Below are 24,028 nucleotides of genomic sequence, written 5' to 3'. Positions count from 1 at the left end.
TCCGTTCCTCAGCTTACCGGGAGCTTTTCTCTGCTGTCTTGTTTACTTGGAAACACCATTTATTTGGATGTGCATCGTAAATCTCAGCTCCCTCCTGGTGCGAGTGCATCGTTTGGGCTACGCATTTGAGGGAGTTTTAGGGATGAGCGAAGGGCAAAATGCGCTTCTGGGAGGGATGAAGTGGCCAGGATGAATGGAGCTCACCACAGATTTAAAATTATATGAAAATGTTGTTTTCCTTGGCATAGTCTGAAATGATGTTTGTTTGCTAAGTCTAAGTCTTCTTCCAAAGTATTTTAAATACAAAAATTGCACTGCCTCTTTTCTGTCCTTTTTTTAAATGTTTTCCTTCTTATTCTGGACTGCAATAAAATGGGTAACACCCCATTTTTTTTCCCTTACTGTTTAATTTCTCCTTTTCTTCTTGCTTCTCTCTACATTTTCCAACATTCACCACATCTTTACCAGTTTTGGAAGGGTGGGACAGTGGTTTTCTGAACATGACAGGCAGATGAGCTTGGCTGCTTGTTTCCATTTGCCAGTGGGTGGGAACCACCACCACAGGGGAGTCACAGGGCAAAACCCATGAGGAGTGAGAGCCTGAGCAGTTCGAAACACTCGGATTTTAAGAGATTTTCTTCCTAATTGTCCCAGGCCGTGGAGTGCTCTTGCATCTAGCCCCAAATATTTGGCTGAGTTGCAATGTCTCCTTGAGCAGCAGACATCTCTAGGTTTAATTTTAAGGCTTTGTGCAATGGGGAATCTGCTCTGTCCCTGGCCTGGCTGGCCTGATGGTTATTTATCCTTCACATTAAAATCTGTACTTTACTGTTAGCCTGGATTTCTCTTGCCTTAGCTCCCAGCACCAGGAAATTTTGCTGCCTTTGTTTGCTAGGATAAAGGACCTTGGCAATCAGAAATGTTCCCAACATGTAGGTATTTATAGATGCGTCTAAGTTCCTCTTAACTTTCCCTTAGATAAACTAAACAGATTGGCTTCTTCACTCGCTCACTGTGAGGCAGGTTGTTCCAGACCTGAAATAATTCCTGTCATTCTTTTCTGGAGTTTTTTTTTATTTTCAGCCTCCCTCTTTCCCAGCCTGTGTCGATACAGGGCCGGTCCTCGGTGCCAGGCACTGGCGCTTTTGGGGTCACCCATTTGCAGGAACTGCAGTTGCCAGCCCCGAGCAGGGGGTTACTGCCCTGAGAGGGAGGAAGCAGAGGGGACCTGGGTAGGCTCCATGGGGCTCTGGGAGGACTGTGCTCTGGCAGGGCTCTCATCTGCAGCCTTTTTCGTCCCAGAGGATGGTCACTTCACAGGGTGGCTGCAGGCAGAGTAGGGACCTGGAGGTGAAAAGCTGTCAGGATGGTAGTGTTCAGTGCCAGGCTTAGCCATGCCTGTAGTCCTGCCTGAAACTCGGCTTTCTGTGGAGACTCAGAAGCTTTCCTGAAAACTGGAACTGAGCAGTACTGGAGAGCTGCAGGCATGAGCACTGCTCCTCTGCAGCAACCCCTGGGCTGCAATATGGAGTCCTTTAACATGGTGGTGAGTCTTTCCTCAAGATGTCATCTTCATTGCTGAACACAGGCCTTGCCCTGGTGAAGGGGGAGCATTTCCAGCCGTCCCCCATGCCAGCAGGCTGGACCATGCCACGGGTGCAGCCGTGCCTGGGGTCAGGCTGTGCTGATCCACCACAGCACAGGCCCTGTTTCTCACCCCTCACTCCTACACAAAGGCACTGAGGACACCTCAGCTCCTGCCAGCATCACCTCTCATGTCAGTTCTCAACAGCCCCAGCATGCAGGACAGCGTCAGGGCTGGATAACACCTACACACCCAGTGCCTGTCATGCTCCATGGGGACTTGTTGCTTTCCAGCCTTCGGTGCTTGCTTTTTGCCACTGGCATTTCCAAAGTGGGTTTCAGAAAAACACCTGAGATAAGGCAAATGGCACTTGGAAGAACCAGAGAAGCTTTGATAATAGGCAATATTTAATGCTAGAGCAGGGGACACCAGCTGCAGGGCACAGCAGCTGCCTCCCTGGTGCTATCAGCCCAGGAACAAGAGCTCTAGTGGACACCCTGCCACTGATAAAAGGCAAGATGATGAACTGGCTTGTCCTGCCTGAAGTAAGTGCAATGCTCTTATTGCATCCGTTGATGTAAATAAGTTTTATGCTGTCCTAGCTTTTTCCTCTCCCCTGCCCTCAGGTCTCCCCTGCAGTGTTAGCAGAGCAAAAGCCACCTTAACCTGCTTTAGCCAGGAAGATGCACGACAAATAAATTGCCTCTCTGCACAAATGCTTCCAGGAACAGGAAATTTCTGCCTGCTGGCAAGGATATGGGTGTGCTCTGAGTAGCCCTGCAGTGTGCAAATGGCTGCTACAGAGGAAGCGGTGCCGGTGAATACAGCAACAACATGTGCTTCCTGTCGAGGCTTAGTGGGCTGAAACCATCCCTCCAAGGGCAAGTGGGTGTTCAGCCCTCAACAGGGCAGGAGCAAAGGGACTTTGCCAGCTAAAATGCCCTGTTGAGGCACACACAGGCACAATCCTACCTGAGCTCTGGGGCTTGTGGGGTTTTATTTGCTGAATCCTTCATTTCAACCTTTACCCGAGCCCTGTGGTTGCCTTAGCAGGGCTGCTCGAGGCTTATGTGTGTCTGCAGCGGGAAGACTCGGGAGGATGCTCCTGGGGCCAATGCCACTCGCCTGTGCTCACAGGCTGGCAAGGCTGCAGCTCTCGGAGAGAGCAGAGCAGCCAGCAGAGAGCAGCCAGCTCTCTGTGCAGAGAGCAGCCAGCTGGAAAGATAAATGAAAGGGGAACAATGCCGCTGATGAGTAGAGCTGTGCGCCTGCGAGGAAGCGCCGCTCTTCTTCCCTGCCACCCTCTCCTGCTTCCCAGCACGGCTCTGCAGCCACTCTGACTTCATCCCTGTCATCGCGCCAGTGCGGTGCCGCCCCTCCCGCCTTCTCCTGCCCGTGCATCCCCTCCCACCTGCCGAAGGGTTTGTCGCTTTGCTGGCCGACACCAACGCCAGAGCTCTGTCCTTGCTCAGCCCTACAGCTGACACTGAGCAACAGCAGGTCAATGTGATGGAGAGTACGAGCGAGACTCCTTCAGAGGACAGACACTGCGTGTGTGCTCTGAGATCACTGGTGAACAGGAAACCTTGCTGGCAGGGGCCGCTGCTGCTCCCACAGGCTGTGGGTGTGTGGGGATGCTGTGAGCATGAGAGGTGCACTCTGTGCTTTAGCCCTGCTGGGCCAAGGCCAAAAATGTCCCATTCCCTCCCTGTGTCCCAGGGAGGACACAGCCCTGGAAGAAATGCCCTGGGCAGTGTGTTAGGAGCCCTCCCTGCTGCACGTGCTGCTGAAGAAGAGGCATCAGTCTGCCCTATAACCCACAGCTCAAGAGCTGAACAGGTCCGTGGAGCTCCCTGGGGAATGTGGCAGAGAAAGGCAAGCTGTGCCTCCGGCGTGGCGACCGGCTGTCTGCTTCCGCCGTCCTTCTCTCGAGTGCTTCTTCCTCTTCCCGGTATGCCTTTGGCTGAAGAGAAGGGCGTTCCCATGCTCTGCACCTTTGCTTGGCAGGAGCAGCAGGTCAGGATGAGCCCAGCATGTGGCAGATGCTGCAGCTGCAGAGACGTGTGAGCTGTGAGCTCCCCACTCCCCTGCCTCGGCTGCAGCCCCACCACTCTCCATTTTCTTTGCAAGGTGTGTGAAAGGGGGAGCACTAAGGAGCTGTTTGTTATTGCATGGAGCATCAGGGAAATTAAGCAGATCCCTGTTGTGGTGAATGTCTGACACTGAATGCAGCCCCACTAAGAAGCCCCCCATCAAGTTGCTTGGTTGTACTTGCCCTGCTGTCCTCACCACCCCATGTCCTCTCTGTGGGCTGACTGGGCAGGTAGCTGAAGCCATTGCTGCAGGCCAGACTGACCACTGCTTTGTCTCAACCTGAGCCCAGCAGCATCAGCTCTGCAGCCCCACAATCCTGGGAAGTGGCTAATGCTCAAGCAATGGGAACACAGAAGTAACCAGCTCCCGGGGAAAAACTCCCCCCTCCCCGTTGCATCCCCATGCAAGTCTGAGAGCATGTTTATTTTAGGAGAAGCAGAGAAGAAAAGCAGCAACCCACAGCTCACAGGCCCCGGCTGCTGCCCCAGAGTCACTTGAGCCACTTTGTGCCTGGAGGTCGCCCCAGGCCATTCAGATGCTCTCCAGCAGTTTTGTGTTTTGACATTGTAGACATAGGCTCCAAAGTGCTGAACCCAAGAGGGTGTCTGTCTGCAGTAACACACACAGATTGAACACACATCAGCCCTGCACAGCACGAGCACCCAGCTGGGCAGCTGGCTGCCTGTGTCCCACTGATGCTGCTGCTCAAAGGGGGGGTCAGCAAGGGCTGTGTCAGTAAGAGCTGTCACTTTGGTGGACATTTTGGGGTTGAACGGCCTCAGCTTTACTAGAGGCTCTTGCTATTCCTGCTGCAGAGATGAACATGCCTAGACTTCAGTTCTCCCACTTCAATATACAGCTTCAGCAAAGGATGAAGAAGTCAGTAGAGCCACCAGGCTGTCAAACCAAAATCTCATGCATGGCCACCTATTGCTACTCTACTTGAGGGCTTTTTGTCTAAAACCTGCAGCAAAAGGAAGATCCTTGGCAGACACAAAGGTGTTTCTGGCTGCATAGGAAAGCCTTGCTGGACATGGGACTGTTGGTCTCTCCATTCATCAAAGTCATTGTCCCTGTTTTGAAGTTATTTTGATGGTGTGAGTGCATGCAGCACTCCCCATGCAGTGGCAGGAAGGGAAAAGTGAGGAAGAGGCTCTGGGAAGCCACAGACAGCCATGCTCCAGTCATCCAGACAAACTGGAGTCCATTCATCCTCTCTCCAGATTAATGCTTCAGCTCTGTTTGCCTTCATCTCCTGTCTGTGCCTGCCCATCCGCAGGGGAGCACAGCTGCAGGAGCAACTTCCATGCCGAGGTTCACACTGATGGGTTTCATGCGTAACTCTGAAAACAAGAACCAAGACCATTCACAGGCATCTCCAGCAGGATGGGGTCTGACCAGGGCCCAGCCCCATCAGTGCCTTGGCCAGGAGCTCCATGAGCCACTGCACTGTCCCTGCTGGGTCTCTGTCTGCTTTGCTCACCAAGTTTCCAAGATGAGCCGGTGCAGGGTCTGCACAGCACCTCGCAGGTTCCTCCTTTCCTGCTTTGCCTTGTCAGGTGACTGACCATATTCCTGCAGCAACCAAAGTGAAGCCCTGGAGACCGTCTCCTGTAGCACAAACCCACCAAGGGCTCCCAGGTGTGGAGCCTCCATACCCACAGTCTGCGATGTGCCACCCTGTCTTCTACCCATCCACACTCCACTCCCCCTCTTAGCCACCCCAGCACCTCAGAAGGGTGGGGACAGTTCACCCGGGGTGCATTTCTGCAAAGCAAACAGGCTCTCCTCGCCATTTTTTAAAGAAACAAACCAAGCTTGAAGGCAGAGCCTGGCAGGCCAGCTGCTTTCTATCTGGAGTGCTGGAGCTGGGGGAATGTCACTGCATCTTAATGGCATGAGGCTGGACAGAGATCAGGATTCTGGTGGCAGAGGCAGTACCAGCACTGTTATAAATAGAGCAGCCACGATAACTGCTCATGAAGGTTTATAGTCTTTAGGATTTGGAGGATCAGTATCAAGCTACGCTGAGAGATGCATTATCCTCGGCATTGGTAGGAGCTGGGGGAAGTGCAGGGGGACGACAGTAACTGAGTGTGGGTTTGGAAATCATCCCTCTTGTGAATCCAAGGGTGAGTCCTTGGGAAGGTGCTCTCTGCTGTGTGCTGGCTCCTCTGGCTTTGCCCTGCCTGCTCTGGGGGTTCAGGCTGTGCATGGCTGCATCAGTGCCAGCATTTGGAGCCAATCTCATGCCCTGTTGTGGGAAGAGAGGGTTTGCCCCAGGGCAGCACCTGCCTGAGCCCTGCAGCCTGCAGGTACAAAGCACCTTGCAGGAGTCTCACTGGCATTGTACCTAAAAATTATTCCAAGTATTCAGCCTCAGGCAAAGGCCTCCTGCAGTCTGTGGCCTGGATAGATCTTGGGGCTGGCACTGCTCAGGTACACCAGGGCCTGTGCCCAAAGCCCTGGCACAGAGACCATCCTGTCTGGCTGACATTACTTGCCCAGCTCACAACCAGCTTCCCACCTGCACGTGTCCAGGAAACATGGCAATGTCCTGCCAGGCTGTTCCCCCCCTTTCAAAGGGTATTTTTAGATCCAATCATTTCACAGCCTGGGCTACAGCAGACTGCGGGAGGAGCTGAGGCAGAGCAAGGAGGGGGCACTGCACTGCAGTGCAAGGGGAGACCAGGCTGGACCTGGAGCTGGGTTTATTGCTGAAGCCAGGGGCAAGATCTGCACGCTGCTTCACATGTGTATTGCAGTCCCATTCTGCGCTGTTCGTTCCCTCTCCCTTGGCAGGTACCACATAGCTATTCCCCTCTGTGCAGGGGTAGATTTTGCACAGCTGAATCTCACAGGGTGTTTTTGCAGGGAGGTTTCGTAAGCTTTGGGGTTCTGGGGCTGTGGGAGCTCTCCCACATTCTTCATCTGTTCCAAAACAAGAGCAGGGTGATGAAACCACTCTCCCAGCTGCCTGCTCTCCCTGCACCATGGCTTGGCAGCTCATGGCCTTTGGGGGAAACTCAGCCCAGCTGTGTGCTTTGGCCAGCATGAATGTTCAGTCCCCGGGACCTGACCATCCCATGTCCAAGCCAAACCCTGAAGCCAGGGTGAGGGAAACCGCACCTCATCCGTCATCATCTGTCCTCCGGGGCTTGTGTTGCTAGTGTGTCACTCTTAAGGAACGGATGGGTGTGGCTGTGCCTCAGGAACTCCTCACCCGGCGGCTGGGAGCCGCTTTGAAGGTCACCTCGGGGCTTCCGAAGCGGTGCTGTCTTGTGTCGTGGCGGGGGCGGGCGAGTGGGGACGGTGCGCCTTTAAGAGAGACCCGTGCTCCGGCTGCGGCCCCGCGGCGCGCTCGCTGATTGGCCGAGCGGGGCGGGGGCGGGGCCACCCATTCACAAATTTCCGAGCAGCGCTTTTTGCTTTAAAGGGGCAGGGCCGGGCCGGCCAGACCCACCTCCCCTTCAGCGCGGGTGCCCCAAGGAGACCAGCGTTCGTTTTGCTCCCCGCGGCTGGGGGGGTTTCCGTGCCAGAAAGCGTGTCCTGGGGCAGCACTGCGCGGATGAGGCACCGGTATCCCCATGGCTGCGGGTGGTGGGAGCTGCTGAATGGGCTTTGCTCCGTCTGGAAGGGGCAAATTGGAGCAGGGCTCGCCAGGCAAAAGAGCTCCCCTTCTCGTCTCCCATGCAGGTGGAAATAATCGAGGATGGGATAACTCTTCCTGGGCCCTGGATGTGGGGAAAGGTCCCTCTGGGCAGGTCTGTGTTGCCCAGGGCATCCCCAGTTCTGGGCAGGGTGGTGCTGAGCCCTTGCCTTTCAGAGCCACAAACTGACCCACTCTGATGATGGTACTGGTTCCTTCAGGGATGGCTCCTGGTGAGGAGCCCCAGAGAGTCAACTTCTGGGGCTTTGTGGCCCCAAGGTCACATTGGCTTATGCAGAGCCAGCCAGGAGATCTGTGACAGCCTTGTAGAGCCCAAGTGGGGTGTGTTTGGCTCCCACTAGGTCTAAGTGTGGGTAAGCACACCCAAGGACAGCTTGGGACTAGTGAAAGATGATGGGGAAAATGATGTCTGGTGGGGTCACACTAGGCACAACCAGCTGGAGATCAAGGTACAGGACAGAAAAAACAGCAACTGATTCTCTTAAAGACATGACATGGAAATGCTCTGACTCTGTCTTGGAGTGGTGAACTTGTGCCCTGGTCACATTGTCAAACCTTTCCTGTGCTCCATCAGGCTGGAGATGTGAGGCACACACAAGGAGTGGGCACCTGCAGACCACAAGACATGTCAGTGCTGTAATTGCTGTGCCCAAGCAGCAGCAAGGCTCTCCCCTGGCACAGAGAGAGGGGCACAAAGGCAGCCCACAGACAGCCCATGCTTCTAGAACAAGGCAGGAGCATCTCTGCCAGGTGATGGGGAGAGCAACTGTGGGCATTGTGAGGTTGGCAGGAATTCTGCTGCAGTTGATTGCTATTAAATAGAGCCTCCAGACTCTCCTTTGCAGGGAGGGAGCCTGGGCTCTGCTGAAGGGACCTGCTTCAGGTCTCCCTCACCCCTCTATCCCACCAGCACAGCCATGGAAGACATTTAGTTGGCCATGATATCCGTTGCAGAAACCGGCCGATGGTGTTTACTGAAGATCCTTGTACCATCCTGCTACAAGCGAGGATACAGGAACTGGGCAATGTATCAGGGATCATTAATAGAATGAAAATAGGTTTGCCCTGGAGGAGAATAATTCGTTGGGCATGTGCCCTGAAAGTGCTGAGAGCTATTGGTCCCTTGGTATGCCTGGTTATTATTATCCCAGCTGCGCATTTCTCAGTGTGAATTGCTGCTGGTGGCAGGAAGGAACAGCCACAGAGTGAGATGTTTGTTAACCTGCCCCTTCCCAGTCACCTGTGACTGTGCAAAGCCTCCAATGCTCACTGGAACGTCCAGCCCTGTTTGCTCAGGAGCTGTGCAGCCTCCACAGAGCGACTCTTCCAAGTTCCGTTTGACAAGCCCCAGACAGCAAATTGCAAATCCCTGCAGGATGAGGTCTGTGGTAGTGCTGAGGAACTGACTGACAGACTGAGCCAAGTTCAGCTGGTTCCTCTCTTTGCTGTCCACCTCCCCACTGCCTGCCCTCCCAGATATATTTCCCTGCCACTGCTCCCTACTCCCTGTTCTCAGCTGGGTGGCTGCAGATCCTGGTGCTTCCCTGTGCTGTATGTCTTGGGCAGCTTTTTGCAGGTGCTTGTGGTTGAAAAACATACCTTCCCCATGCAAAACTGTCCTACACTTCCTCCCTCCAGCATTATAAAGATTCCCTATCTGCATCCAGGCTCAGAGCTAATGCATGGCTTTGGTTCCCCTGGCAGGACCCAACCTCTCTTGGGCGAAAGTCAGGGAGCAGCGTGACAGCGCTCGCGTGACTGTTGTTTCTGCAAGGAGCTGGCTGCCTTCAGCCTGCCCTATCTTCTGCTCCTAGAGAGGCTGTGGGTGCAACAAACCCCCAGCTCCTGGTCCCTCACACTTGCCTTCCTCTTCCCGCAGGACTTCATGCGAGAGGAAGGAAGCGACAACAGGGGCTGAAATGCCGGCGACACCGGATAAAACCTAGCTCCGTGCCGCCCTCGTGCCTTGTAAATAGCATCATCTCCGGGGATTTCTTGACACTTTGCCGAAATTAGCTCCTGTAAAAAGAGCATCTGCCAAAGCTGAATTTAAATAAGACGGGGAGAGTTCTGGTAGGAAGAGGGTAGAGGATGAGAGAGCTCTTGGTTTCCTCAAATCACTTCCCTCTATGAAGGCACCTGCCGGGAAATCAGCTCCCAGCTCCTTTAGCTCTGCTCAGTGCCCATATCACTGCAGTGAGATGCCTACAGATGCCTGACCGTGCTGGGCACTGTGCCTGCCCAGCCAGACCCAGGTCTGGGCACCCCAGTGTAGGTGCCCACACCTCTTGGTCTCCAGAAGAACCACTCCCAGTAGCCAAAATGCCACTACTCACTAAATCAAGCTGGAGAAGTACAGGATACAGATGCCCCTGGCCAGCCAGCCCTGGCCTCCTCTTGAGCTTGATAAGGTGTTCCCAACCCTGTGCAGCATTAGGGAATGTTGCAAGCAGGTGGCAGCAACCAGGAGTTATTTTTTTCCTTTAAACTGAGGCTAGCAGGCAGCACATGCAGTTCATTACAAAGGAATAGGAATTAATTCTTGTGGCAGCTAAAATGGGACATGTGGGTTTTTGGGAGGGGACATGCAAGAGGTAGGGAAAGGCTCTGTCAGAGCTGCAGCAGCTGGGGCTCAAGGCCCCTCTGTTTGCAGGTAGCAATGAGGCACTAAAAGATAGGAGAGCAGGGGAAAGCAGCAGAATGTTTTAGATCATGGAGCTGTCCCTGAGTTTCCAAGCTGGCAAGTGGAGTGGGGTGGAGGCAGTGATACTGGCACCCCAGGGCTGGTAGGGATGGTGTTTCCCATGTGGGGCTGCCCATGGCAGTCCTTCAGAGGGGCTGCTGGAGACCGAGCATGGAGGGGACCAGATATTTTCCTTTTGGAGGATGCACACAAAAAAAATTGAGAGGGAAAAAAAAATCAAGTGCTTCTCTTTATTGTTCACTCGGCTCCTTATTAAAGCGTTTTTCCCTAACTGCTCTTGTCCTTTGCTTTTGCACTTCCCCCCTGAGTGAATGGCCATGTCCTTGCCTGCCCCCACCAAGGACAGAGTGAAAGGAGATCTGTCTGGAGCAGGGCAGGTGAGAGCAGTTGGGGTTACACACTCTGCATGTGCCCTTCCCTGGTGCTTTCCTCCCACCCAAGTCAGCCTCATCCAGACATGGGTCTCCTGACTGGCCTTGGCCCAAAGATGGCTTTGGAGAAGGCTCATGGTAGTGGAGGGGACCTCAATGGGTGGCCACTGCATGATCCCTGCAATCTAACCATGCCATCCCAGGGTGGGAACCTTGAAGGGAAGGAGGTTTGCAGCTGGGATGGAGCAGTAATTAATTATGGCTATGCTACTGTACCTCTTATTGATGAAGTGACTCAGATCTCAGAGGTGCCACAGGGTGGGAGATGGTGGGTAGCCAAGTTGGAATTCCTGTCCTTTTGCTCTCATGTGGGAGACACTGACCACCTGCCTATTTCTAAAAGGCTTTTTGTTCTGCTTTGGTGCAGCAAGCCCCAGTCCCTCCTGTCGTTCCCACCTCTGCCCTCCCTGCTGCAGGATGCCCTCTCCACAAAGGTAACATGCCCCACCCCACTGGTCCACACGGGCTGTCAAGGAGGTGCAGCATCTCCCAGAGCACAGGGCTTGCCAGCCCAGCATCCTCCTGCAAGGCCAGCACCATGTGCTCTGGGAGATGGCACAAGGAGCAGTAGAAGATGTGATGATCCTAATTCCTTAAAACCTGAAGCATAAAGCTCTCTGATAGTTCCAACACTGTGTGCTTTCCTGCCGTGCACACACAGACAAGTTTTCATGGATTTACCTCTGAACAAGCTTGCAGGCATCCCATCCTTCCTTGCCCTAGTGAGCTCCTGGGCTCTGCAGTGTCCTGTGGCACTGAGCTCTGCCGGGTAGAAACACTTTCTTGCATACTTGGGAGCAACACTGCAGGAACACCTCTGTCTGCAGAGGTGAAGTGCAGAAGTAATTTTGTATTGCAGTTTAAGGAGCTAAAGAAATAAGGAGTGGGCAGGGGCATTTGTCTGGCCATCCATCGTGTGCTTCCTCCTCCCACACGTGCCCAGGACCATATTGCACCAGCTGCAGGAGGCCAGTAGGAGCCTTGCGGACCTTGCAACCTGAACTGGGGTGTTGCACTACCATGTCTTGTGGCTCAATTTGTGGCCCCCTCCTGCTTCTGTCTTTTACCTATACCCTGCAGGAGCCCTCTTGTGCACATTTCATTGCTCTTCTACGCATTTATGTACCGTTGCTTTGAATAGTTTTTCACCCACCTCGTGTTTATTACAACTGTTAAGTGTTAGGAGGCTGGGTTCAGGTGGTCAGGTGGTTTTGTAATGGATTTTTTTCTCCCCTTCAGTTTTTCTGTGTGACTCTCTTATAAACTTCTTCCAGTCCTGCACTTCTGTGCAAGAGGTGAAGGACTGCCTGAGCTGCACTGGGAGCAGCACCCTTGCCCTGCTGCACCAGCAGGCATTTCTGCTCTGCTTTTACCATTCCCTGATGACAGTATGTGGAAGGTCCAGCAAAAGCCCTCAGTGTTTCTACATCCCCAATACACCTGTGGCTCAAGGGGCAATGCCAGCATCCCTGGGGTGCTGGTAACATTCCCAGCAAAGCAGGGTGAGAACTCACATGGAGACACAACAAGAGACGCTGCTACCAGCCTAGCGACCAGTTCAGGACTGGAAAAATGATTTCATACTCCAGTACGGACCACAGCTGAGGCAAACTGAACCCCTCTTGGGTGTCAACCACAAAGCTGGCAGGGTTGCCAGGCTGGAGGAAGAACGGCGAGGGTTGCCCGGCGCGGCGGGGACGGGCTGCGGGGCAGGCGCAAGGTGATGCCCGAGGCAGCGCAGCGGAGCATCGCTGTCCGTCCTGGATGGCGCGGGGGCGGCGCGGGGACTGCCCGGTGCGCGGGGCGAGCGCGGGGAGCGGCTCCCCCGCCGGGGCGGGGCGCGGAGGTTCCGCCCGCGCGGATTGGCCGTTGCGGGGGCGGGGGGGCGAGGGATGCTCCGCGCCGCCGCAGGTGCCGCGCTCCCGCACCGAGCCGAGCCGGGCCGGGCTGGGCTGAGCCGGACCGCGCTGAGCCGCCCGATGCAGCGCAGCCCGATGCAGCGCAGCGGGTCGGAGCTGCTGCCCCGCGCCCCGCGCCGGGAGCGGCCCCGCGACTGAGCGGCGTTGCGGACGATGCCGCGGCGCGCCCCCGCGGAGATCGCCGCGCTGTAACACCATCCCCCTCCCTTCCTCCTCCTCCTCCTCCTCCTTCTCCTCCCGCGGGGCCGGGGGCGCCGAGCGGGCGAAGAGGCGGCAGGCGCGCCTTGCGCGGGGCGGGGGCCGCTGCCGCCCCCTGAGCATCCCTCCCTCCCTCCCTCCGCCCCTCCGCGCCGCCTCCCTCCCTCCCAGCCGGCTCTATGGTGTGAGGGCAGCGATGCACAAGCACCACCACTGCTGCAAGTGCCCCGAGTGCTACGAGGTAACGCGGATGGCGGCCCTGCGGCGCATGGAGCCCCCCTCGTACGGCGAGTGGCAGCACGAGCAATACGGCTACGGCGGGTACGGCTCGCAGACCCTGCCCGCGCCCGGGGGGGCCGCGCCCGCCGCCCGCGGCAAGGCCAAGCTGGGGCCCCCCGCCCGCGACCCCTCCGCGCTGAAGCCGCCGCCGCCGCCGCCGGGGAAGAGCGCGACCAAGGTGAACGGGAGCGGCCCGGGCTGGTGGCCCGAGTGCACGTGTTCGAGCCGCGACTGGTACGAGCAGGTACGGGCCAGCCCCGGGCAGCGGCTCCCCGGTGAGGGACGGGACGGGGCGAGCGGCTGTCGGGGTAACCCGGGGTCCGTGGCGGGTTCGCGGCAGGGCGCAGCATCACCGCCGGGGCGTCGCGGGCGGATGCTGGCACTGCCGGGGCTGGATGCTGGCACTGCCGGGGCTGGATGCTGGCACTGCCGGGGCTGGGTGCCGGCGTTGTTGCGGTTGGCTGTCGTTTCTCGGGCTGGCGTCGGAGTCGGTCGGGTTGGTGTTGCCGCTGCTCGGGCTGGCTGCCGCCGTCCTGCCCGGCATAGGAGCTCAGCACTGGAGCAGCCTCCCCAGGGCCGAGCTGGGCCAGATGGATCTTGCTTGGCGAAAGGTGGGCGTCGGGCATGATGTATTTTGGACGCCCCACCTGAGGTCCGTGCTGCTTGCGGTGCCGTTGCCTGAAGCCCTGGCAGCATGAAGGGCATCCCGTCATACTGTGTTTAGCAGGCATGGTGCGTGCTGCCCGCTGGGCAGCCTCGTGGGTTCGCAGCGTTGCTTGCCAGCGCTCCCAAACTGTCACCCACTCTCCACTGAGTTGTGGTTTCCTCGCTCTGCTGCTACGTCCCTGCTCCCCGAGATTATTACGTAACCCTGCTCTGGTCGCTGGCGTGCTGTGTGCATTCTGCCCCATTTCACTGCCTCCATTTCTTCCCACACACATTCGTTTTATTAGTGTTCTCCAGGACCCATTCTCAGGCTATGTCTCTCTTTCTCCCCTAAATGGAGAGACCAGTCTTGTTCTGAACCCACAAGCCAGCTTAGAAAATGGTTGGATCTGTTTGATAAGCATTAAAATGGAGGCTAGACCCTGCCTGAAAAACAATTTACCCTGCTTGAGAGAAAGGCATTTCAGTTTGCTTCTTCTGCCTCTTTCATTCATTATCTTCAAACCTCACATGATTTCTTATTGATCCTTCTAATTATTATTTCAAGATGCTGTAGCAGGCAGACACACGGGAATCAATGGGAATTCTCTCCTCCTCTCTCCTCGGCAAACACAACCCTCTTCTTCCCTTCCTCTGCTTTTTCTTCATTACTGTCTCAGTCTGTAGCTCTGGTTGAAATAATTAGATTAAAAGCTGATAGCTCAGATGATATTTACAGAAGGCACCCAAAAACCCAGCCACCATCCTATCAGCCTGGTCCTACTTTCTGTCTCTTTCTCTGCCACTCTTTGCATCAAAATCAGCCTCAGCTCTCTCTCGCCTGCTGATTCCTGGCAAGCATTCTTCCATCTTTCCTTTGCTATCTCTTTCCTTCCCTCCATCCAGAGCAGCAAGCTCAGGGAGCTGGGTAGGAGCAGAGAATTGAAGCAGGTTTGCTCTCTCCTTTCTACTCCTGCTTGCACGAAAGGTCCGGCCCAAGATTCCTGGTAAGGCGATTGCAAGCAGTGTGAGAAGGAAGTGATGCCAGCTGCATTGCTGCCGTGGCAGCCTGGGCAGGGGAGCCTTTCATGTTTTTGCAATGGTGGAAGAGAAATCATTGTCTCTTTGTGGTGCTGCCATGGAGCTTGGGCTGCTCGGGAAGTCCGCGTTGGGATTCTCTGCTCTGCCTTAGCCTTTCTGAACACGAGAAAAAAAAATTAAAAAAAAATCAAAAGCTCCTCACGGCATCACAAGCAGCAGAGGATGCCAGTGTTTGAGGCTATGTGAGCATAGCAGGGTCTGCATGTAGAATATGACGTGTGTGGTATGTGCACTCCCTGTATCAGAGCAGGCAGCGTTGCTCCCTGGTGTGGAGCAAATGTATGCAGTGAGTAAAGCTTTGCAGCAAATACCTCAGCAACGCTCTGCTTCTGATCCAAGGGTGCAAAGTGCCTGAGCCACGAGGAATCCATGTTCTTCCCAGTCCGGTGGTGGGCAGAGGGACAAAAGGTGGTGACACAGAAACCTCTAGGCATGGCCTGTGCCCAGGCAAGCGGGTTTGTCTCTGGGAGGCCAGGAGATGTTGATCTCTGGGTAGATTTGGCTGGATGTTGCGGATGCAAAGCGATCTCTCCACAGGCAGCCTCTGTGTCCAGGAGAGCCTCAGCTAGAGGCAGGGCTGCCATTTTTCAGGGCTGCCCCTTTAAATGAGCTCCCTGTCCCTGGAAGCACTTCCAGCAGCCAAGGTGGGAAGGGGTGCGCGGGCCAGGAGGCTTTCTCGGGAAAGAGGGATCTGTTCACCTCCTGAGGAGCTTCCCCACCAGTCATTTAAGCCTTTTTTTCTCCCCTTGCTTCTTCACACGATCAGAGGAGAGGCGCACGCTGGTGCTCCAACATCAGAAGCGTGCTCCTGGTTGCATATGGTGGTGTATGTTCTCTGGCATCATGGCACACTCACAGACTCTCTGTCAGCTCCACAGCACATGAGACGAGCCCACACGTGCTGCCCAACACACGGCGCGGTCACAGCGTCAACCTGCACCTCCTCCCACTTCCAATGCCCCTTCTGTTCTCTCCTCCTGCCTCTCTCCTTCTCTAGGACACAAATTAGCTTGCTTAGGCAATGCCAGTAACTGAGAACCCCTAATCCCTGCCAGAGGGAGGGGGGAAATCTCTGAGTTCTATGTTTCTCATTTTTTTTGCTTTGCTTTTCTTCTCCCCTCTGAGATCTCTTCCATTTCTTCTCCCTTATCTATCCATGTTCCTTGTCCATTAGTTCCTGGTCCCTGCACTTGATGTCATTGCTGTCCTCCATTGTTTCCATCACCATCCCTCTCGATGGCCCTGTGCCCTCCTTGTCCCCCCTTGCTTGCTGGTGGGGGACTCAATTCTTCCCCTGCCAGACTAGGGTGACAGGAGGACTCCTGGCTTTGAGGGAGGAATGGCAGCATGATCCAGGGAAGCATCCCTGATGCACAGCACTAGAGGAGCAGACTGCTCAAACCACTCCTCTCACACAGCAAACGCCCACAGCCTCTCAGGAGAGGGGTGCTCAGCTGCCTGGCCATGCCCAAGCCCCTTCTCTTGCACTGCTCTGTGTGCTGAGGGCCTGGAAGTGACCAGTGCTTTTCCCTTCCTCAGGGAATGTCCAGCTCTGTGTCTTAGTTCACTCCAAGGTCCCTGGTGCCGGGCATAGTGACCAGAATGAGGTCCCCCATGAGAATCCCAAGAGTCTCACCAGTGTATTCATGTGCATTTGGGGTGTCTGGAGAAGGGGCCAAGGGCAGTGCAGTTCCCTGGCATGTGGCTGGGAAGTGCCCTCTGCCCCCAGGGCTGCCCCACGTTTGCTGGCCCTTCTTGGCCAGAAATGTGAAGTCCTGCTGCCCCCTCTCTCTGTGGTCCCTTTCTCCCTCTTGGGGGGTCAGGAGGATGCAGAGGGGAGTTAGAGCAGCATTACAATGAGTCTCTTACCACCCCCAAGTGCCCGGAGCATGCCAGGCTAGTGTGGCTCCCACCCCTGTCAGAGGCACTCCATGGCCAGGCAGGTGGAGGAGTGGGACAGGTCCTCCCTGTCTGTCTTTGGCAGCGAGTGTTTCACTGATGTTCCCTGGTGGGTTTCGATGCACAAACATTGCTTGTTACGTTCCTCCCATGCCCTGGGAAATTACCTGCACTAGGTGGGCACAGGGCAGCACTTCTTGACAGGAGTGCCAGCCCTCGCTGAGCCCTTGGGTGCTGTTGGATTTGGGTCTCCCATCTCTTGGGGCCTGGGTGGCAGAGGGGAAAGAGCCTTGGAGAAGCCATGGGGGTTCAGACTTGAATTCTGAGTGATGAGCAGGTATGGCTGGAAGGAAGGAGGGAGAGCACCAAGAGGGCAGGCGGGAAGCCAAATGCAGGTTGTTTTGTGGGAAATGGCTGAAGCCCCAGATGTTCCCTGGGGAGGTGCGAGGGAGGGTGAGAGGAACAGGGTGCCGGGGACACGGAGGCAGTGGAGGTGGTGAGGTTGGCAGGGTGATGTTGCTATGGCTACTCCTGTGCTATTCATAGAAGAAATTAGCTAAATCTTTGCACTGAAACGTGGAGGAGGAGAGAGGAGGAAGGCGTTCTCCGTGTTTGGAGGGAAGGAGAGAAGCCAAAACAGGAAGGGGGTGAAGTTTTCCTTCTTTGCTCTGTGCCTGCACCGTGGAGGGGCATTTCAGGGGAGCACAGCTGCCTGAGCTGCCCTGCATTGGCAGGACACGGGAGGATGCAGGAGAAGAAGAGCTGTCCCACAGGAAAGCCACCCCGCAGAGCTTCCACACAGAGCCCTGCATGGCAGGAGGAGTTCTGTAACGTGCCAGGAGCACAGGAGACATCCTTTTAATTAAAGACAGCCAATCTGTGAAAGGTATTTTTGGCAACCTAAATGTAGATGCAACTGTAGTGAAACTTGCCCTTCGCGTCTGGCTCCGTTGCTGAACACAGTGCTCATCTGATCCCAACCCCATCCACCTCCTCAGCCTCTGCTCTGTGGTCACTGGTGGTCCCCCTGTCCTCCTTCCACCTCCAGAATCTCTTCTAGCACATCCTCCCGCCAGCCGGAGTCCCAGAGAGTCTTCCCTCTCCGACACTCCTCATCACACTCCACTCCCTCGTGAGAGTTTGATTCCCCTTCTGAAGACCTGTTTGTCACCTCCTCACTGACGATGTGTAAATCTGCGTGTCTGTTCCTAATATATCCCCCTCCATCTGATTTCACCTCTCAGCTTGCTTCTTGGGCATCTCCATCTGGTGATCCTGCCGTCATCACCCAGTTGAGTTGCTATAACCAGGTACTGAGCTGCTCTCCTTCCCCCAAACCCAGCCTTGCACCCACCCTTGGCCTCTTGCCCCACGGACCTGGGAAGCAGCTGATGTTTGTGATGGTCTTGGTGTTCCTGTCCTGCCCTCCATCTGGAATCAAGGCCTGGATAATGCTTTATAAGGTCATTCCCCCTTCCCTGTGCCTCTCCTGGGGAAACATGCTTTAACACACAGATGATGAGTGAGCCAGTTCCCCTCACCCATCCTGGAGCATCCCATCTCCTGCTGCCGCCCTGGACTGAGCTGAGGAAGGTCAGATGTTCTCAGTGCTCCTTCACAAAACATATCGAGTTCATTTAGGAGTGGACAGCTGAGGACATTTGTCTCCTTAGTTTATTTATTCACCTATAAGACTTTTCCACCTTTCTTTGAGCATGTGAATCCCTTGGACAGGGGCTGTGCACTTTTCTTGTTGACTATCCCATTAATACAGCGAGGGATAACATTGGAATTAGAGAAGTGAGTTGAAGGACTGAGTTTAGCTCCTCTCCAGCTGGGTTACCAACTGCTGCCTGCCAGCCAGCCCAGATGCACAGACCACGGCCCTAGGGCTGCACCCTGCTGCTGGTTTTGGGGTGTTGAGCTGCTGGAGGGACCCCCAGAACATCACAGGGAGAGGTGTTGGGGCTGGTGTTCGAACTGGCTGTAGTAGAGATGTAGCTGCTGCTGCTGCAAAGGCAGCATCTGAAGCCACATAGGTGGGAGATACCCCATCAATGCAACATGTGGAAAAAGAGGAAGGTACTTGCCAAAAATGGGAGGATGTGGCCCTGCCACACTGCTGGAGAAGGAGGAGGAAGAAAAGGTGGGGAGTGGATTGGTGAGGCATCCAGGGCCGAGCACGGGCAGGTTTCAGCAGGGATATGTGCCACGTGGAGGAAGTTCTCCTCATGAAGAACCTGGGGGTGGCTGGAAGGCCTTCAGCTTCCACCATAGTAGCATCTGCTGTCATCCTTGCTGGAGGGATGTCCCGTGCCTCCATGGCTGCACTTTCTACCTGGCTCTTCCACTATGATTTTGGGCATTACACGACTGGGACCTGCCTGAGCCCAGTCCTGGCCAGTGCCAGGGATTGAGCTGGGATCTACTGGCCATCCTCAGGGTGTACTCAAGGGTGGAGGGTCCCATGGGGGGTTGTATGAGAGGGAAACCCAGGGGATGGCCATACCAGAGGTCCAGTCCAAGTACCCTGGGTGTGGAGGAGGGTGAGAGGTGGAAGTGAAGCAAAAACTGTCACTGTCCCTGGAGGGTTGCTGTTTTTGGGTAAGCCCCTCAGCACATCGTGTGCTATTATGGGAGGAGAGAAGCTTCCGCTCCTTCCATAGCTGTGAATGCTCGTTTAGAGGGAGGAAGTCATTAAGACTAATCAGGCCATAATCAGGGCTGTGGCTGTTTGCCGGGCACCCGCTGCGTACAGCTCCGTGCAGGATGCTCTCCAAGGGGACCCTGGTCTCTGAGTCCCAGGAGGCAGCAGGTCCTGCACTGGTCTGTGCTGGGGCACGAGGACCTCCGTGTGGTTGGGGGGTGGGGGCTCTGCCTGCCGCCCCAAACCCCAGGTGATGGCAGGAGGGACAGCGCCTGTGGCTCAGCACTGCAGTTGTGATTCAGGAATGGGTGTAGCCCTTGCTGTGAGGTTGTGCCAGCGCAGTGGGTGCAGTGGGCTGTGTTAATGCTCGCAGCTGGTTTTAGCACATGCAAAGACGGGATGATGTAGGGAGCCCTCAAGGGCCCTCGTTGCAAATCCAGCAATATGCTATGAGCATGTATCAGGGACTTGGAGATGAAAACTTTTAATACAGCATTTAACAAGTTTAGAATACCTGAATCTGAAATGAACTTCACAGTTTAGTCTGCAGAGCTCACTTGGATGGGGCTTGCTGAAGAACTGCTCAGAGGGTGTAATTATTTTTGGGAACATGTGGTGCTTCAGAGCACACCAGACCAGGCCCTAGATACCTTCTTGTCACCTTTGTATTAACTGGAATTTAGATTGAAGCTCTGCTAGTGGATCTTGGTTTGTTTTTTTCCCACAGAAGCATGTTTCTTTCCAGCACACACACTTGTTAACTAGGTGTGTGCTGGAACTTACTGAAGAGAACAGGACATTTGAATTCCAGGAACCAAAGAAATCTTTATATAATCACTGTCCCTTATTCACTCTTTTTTCCCCTATACATATGTATTTTGCTGAGAGGAAGATAAAAGCATTTGGCTCTTCCAGAGAATAACAACTCTTCCTGTGAAAAAAGGAATCAAGTCAATTTTATTTGGTACCGCCAGGTCAGAGGGAAGCTACTGAAGCCCAGCACCTCTGCAAATTGGGTCACTTATTTTAGAGGGCTGAGCCTGGAACAGGATGTCTAACTTTCAAGTATGAACACGCTGGCCTTAATGGTTTCTAAATGGAAACTGAGACTCCACAGAGCTTCTGTTTGGGAAGCTTTCTTCCTTCTCTGCTGAGTGAAGGCTTTTTCCAGTCCCTATTTAAGCTTACTCTTTTTTTTAAAAAAAAAAAAAAAAAAAAAAAGAAGGCACTAAAACAAAGATTAAACCCTCAGTAGCTGCTTGTGTTCGCATTACACTTTGGGCACTTCAGTGGCTTTGCCAAAGATCCTTGTGACCAGGGACCTTTCAAGTCCCCCATTCCCCGTTTCCGGATGGCTGGGATGCTTTGAGCCCCTGCCAAGGTGCAGCCACGGGGCAGGGACTCTGCTGCCACAGCCCCAGAGTTTGCTCGTGCCACCAAAAACGTCCCAGCTCAGATGTCTCCCAGAGGCAGCCTGGAGAGGAGGGCTGATCTTGCTTGCAGACCACCCACGCTGGCTGGGAGCCGAGCACAGGGACATGGGCAGCAGCTGGTGCCACGGTAGAGGGGAGTGACACAGAGGGTTCTGGGCACCCACAAGCTCCACAGTCAGCCCCATCATCATTTCCTACATGGTTGATGCCACATTTTGAGCTGTGCAGAAGGAGGGCAGGGCCAGGCTCAGCCTGTTGCTCCCCTTCATGCAGGCATGCTGTCAGGTCATGTGTGCTTGCCCCTGCCCAAGCCATGTCAGCCAGAAAGTTGCTCTTGCCAGGGGTAAGAAAAAGTGCAGAGAGACTTACTTTATCCAGCCCAGTTAAAGCGAAGGGAGACTCATCTCTGGCCAAGAAATTCTTCAGCCTCCAGAAGTTTCTGGTTTTCTTTTGCTCCCTTTCCCTCTCCCAGTCTCTGGGAACCCTGAGGGATCAGCTCTCCCTCAGGGCTCTGCAGCCCCCTGAATCTCCCAGGCACCCTCAGCTCTGGCCACCATGTAAAGCCCATGAAAACAAAGAGAGATGAGCACAGGGATGCATGAGAATGGGACCAGCCCGGGCAGCAGTGTGGTACCTCTCCCCTTGAGAAGGGAAGGGATAGAAAGGTCAAAGCATGGATTTGGTTTTTGAGATGTAGGAAAAGCCCTACATCTCAGGGGCCGACTGGGAGCCAGGCTTCAGTCTGGGAAGGGATGTGCCATGCATTGCTTTTTGACAGAAAGTCTGCGAGGTGGCTTCCCTGGGCACAGCCAGGTGAAAGCCAAGGGGGTCTTTGAGGGTCCAAGAGCAGCCTGGAGAGATCGTGCCAGTATCTCTCTGCTCCATGCACCTGCCCTCTGGCAGGAGCAGAGCTGGGACTCATCCCCTCCCTTGCCTCAGGCACAGGGAGCCTCAGGGTGGATTTCTGTCCAGCATTGACCTCAGACATACCTCCAGGTTGCTCAGATGTGTTGGGAGCTCCGTGTGGGGCTTTAGGTTGGTGCAGGAGGTGGTCTCAGCATTGGGAAAACCAGCGTGTGTGCGAAGGGCAGGGAAGTCTGGCACGAAGCAGATGAGCGTGTCAATGCTCATCAGGGTGAGCGCCGCCGAGCACGGGCTCCCTGTGTGTGCTGTGCTGGCAGGACCTGAGCTTGTTCCTGTGAAATTAATTCATTATCTTGGTGCAAACCTGCTCCCCACAGCAGCAGGAGCCTGTTGGTGCCCAGGCATCCTGCAGCCGACCCTGCTGCTGCAGCAGCATCACACCACTCCTCGGCATCCCAGGGCTGGTACCTGCACGTTCACAGCTAGCACTCAGCACGGTGGGGTCCTGAGACACAGCAGCTGCTTCCAGAGCTGTAAATACACAGCTTTCTCTATGGTTTAACACTCTTAAAAAAGAAATCGAAGCAGATGGAGCTGTACTACAAGCAGCTCAGTGTCCACCCTGATTAGATGCTTCTGTTGGGCATCTCCCCACTTGTGGCCTTTGCCCCTGAGAGCTTTTAAAAGGATGTAAAGACTGAATTTCACTTATCTCCAGAGCCATTTCCTTCTGAGTGCTACTGTTATACCTCAGACGGTATGAAAGAAAGCGTATTAAAAGACAGATTGACTTTTCAGTCTAATCCAATCTGGGGAATTTGCAGAAATAAAGGAGTTAAGTTAGTACTTTGCTTCTCATGCACTAGCCCAGTGTCACAAATAGTCACTCTGTCCTGCACATTCCTTCCTGCATAACACACTGGGCACACCAGCCTCCAGCAGAGACCAGCTCTGTGTGTTAGGCCTGGATTTTGTAAGCTGTGGTGGCTCCTGTTTGAGTTCTGTTGCTGGTTAAGGTGGAAATGGGTTTATACGTGGGCACTATCCAGTTGCTGTTGGCCTGGGACATCTGTAGCACATGTATTTTGCCTGGAGGAGACACGTAATTCCTGACCTCTGTGGGCTGGCCCCCCATGATGGCTCTGTGGAGGATGTGAAGCTATGGCAAAGCTTTGGAATTTCAGTTCTGGAGAGATTATCTTGAACTTTCAGTTCAGAGTCTCCCTGCTCAGCTCCTGTGTGCCAGCTCTGAGAGCAGTCCCTGGGGAAATGCCACAGGGCAGGACTCAGTGCTCAGCAGCAGGCCAGTGGACCTCCTCCATTTGCATGTAATTGCAGCTTTCCTTTGGCTTGAAAGTTTTCAAAAATCATCATGTTTTGCAATTCCTACCTTTGTCCCAGCAGACAGCAGCAACGGAAACTGAGGTGAAGGGTGATACCTATAGACATTTGGGGCTTGGCTGACCCCAGGTGACTGTGCTAGTGCCCCTGAGCTGCCAAAACCAGTCACCCATTGGAAATACAGCCCACAGGGCAGCAATCCCTCTCAGATGACCACCCAGAGGGGATAACTAAAGATGTTTCTGAAAGGCTGCAGTGGTATTGCTCAAGCCTGTGGGGCGGGAGACATCCCTTCTGCCCTGCGTGCAGACCCACAGCTTCCTCCTGGCTTTAACCACAGAGGCAGCTGCCCCAAAAGGGCTCAAGGCTCTTCCAGGGCCTCTGCAGGGAGCCAGCCCCTTGCTGGGGACTGCATGGAGCAGGTTGCTGCTCCCTCCATCAGCACCTGGGCTGTGACTGCCACCAGGACTGTTGTGTAGAGCTCGGTGATTGCAAGGCTCTGCTTCTGTCAGCGCCTGTGAGACCAGAAAGCTCTTGAATCCTGACCTTCAAACTTCATCCCCCTTCACCCCTGTTCCCCTTGACTCCTGTTGCTGCCCAGATTTTCCCAACAGCTGTCCTCTGCCTCGCTGGCTTTGTGCCTAGATCAATCTCTCTGCCCTGCATGTGCATCTGTGCAGTGACCCCACTCATTCCCCAAGGTCCTCGAGTCCCCGCAGCCTCCATCCCCTGAGACCCAGGATCTGTGCAGCCCCTTGTGCCTCTGTCTGATGGAGGGAGTTCCAGGCACCTCCAGCTCCGTTGGGTTTGGTGATCCTGCTGCCATGGAGTGAGCACTGCAGGGTTTGGACCTCTTCTCTTTCCGTTTGTAAATCCCCCCAGCACAAACAGGGCATGGTAAATAATCGTGTGATGAAGGGGTTTAGATGGAAGAGATCTGACAGCCCCCATTGAATGTGATCTGAACGCCCAGCCCTGTTCCCTCTCCTCGCTGCATGCAGCAGCCCCCTGCTCCTTAGGGCATAAATTACTTACCATTCCCTATAGAATTGAGGGCATGGTTAATTCACCAGCACGTTCCTGCTGCCCAGCAAAAAATTATGAGGCTCTCTCTCCTCCCCTGGCTAGCAGAGCTGCTCGGTACATCTGCTGCCTGGCGGAGGGAGGCAGAAGCTTTTTATTGTCAGGTTCTCTGCTTATTTCTTAGTCTTAGGTCTT

At 54.7% G+C, this 24,028-nt stretch overlaps 1 protein-coding gene and 1 long non-coding RNA gene across 11 annotated transcripts in view; one reads left to right on the top strand and one right to left on the bottom strand.

Moving 5' to 3' along the window:
• The window catches only part of DLG3 (discs large MAGUK scaffold protein 3), a 77,471-nt gene that overhangs the window by 12,371 nt on the left and 41,072 nt on the right, over positions 1-24,028 (top strand). For 2 of the 10 annotated variants that reach the window (XM_064669701.1, XM_064669699.1), the window contains exon 1: positions 12,495-13,124. The exons of 4 other annotated variants lie outside the window; for them this stretch is intronic. In XM_064669701.1, coding sequence (XP_064525771.1) covers positions 12,798-13,124 — 327 coding nt within the window. In that variant the 5' untranslated portion in view covers positions 12,495-12,797. 4 more of the 10 variants (XM_064669700.1, XM_064669698.1, XM_064669702.1 and 1 more) reach the window with 4 other exon arrangements.
• On the bottom strand, positions 4,088-10,853 carry LOC135421349 (uncharacterized). The gene is made up of 2 exons (XR_010433967.1): positions 5,163-10,853; positions 4,088-5,022 (listed from the first exon to the last, which is right to left on the bottom strand). It is a non-coding gene; the product is annotated as an uncharacterized LOC135421349 (long non-coding RNA).

This window comes from Pseudopipra pipra, chromosome 13 (assembly GCF_036250125.1).
Source record: "Pseudopipra pipra isolate bDixPip1 chromosome 13, bDixPip1.hap1, whole genome shotgun sequence".
NCBI lineage: Eukaryota > Metazoa > Chordata > Aves > Passeriformes > Pipridae > Pseudopipra > Pseudopipra pipra.
This window is presented reverse-complemented; position numbering and strand designations above follow the sequence as displayed.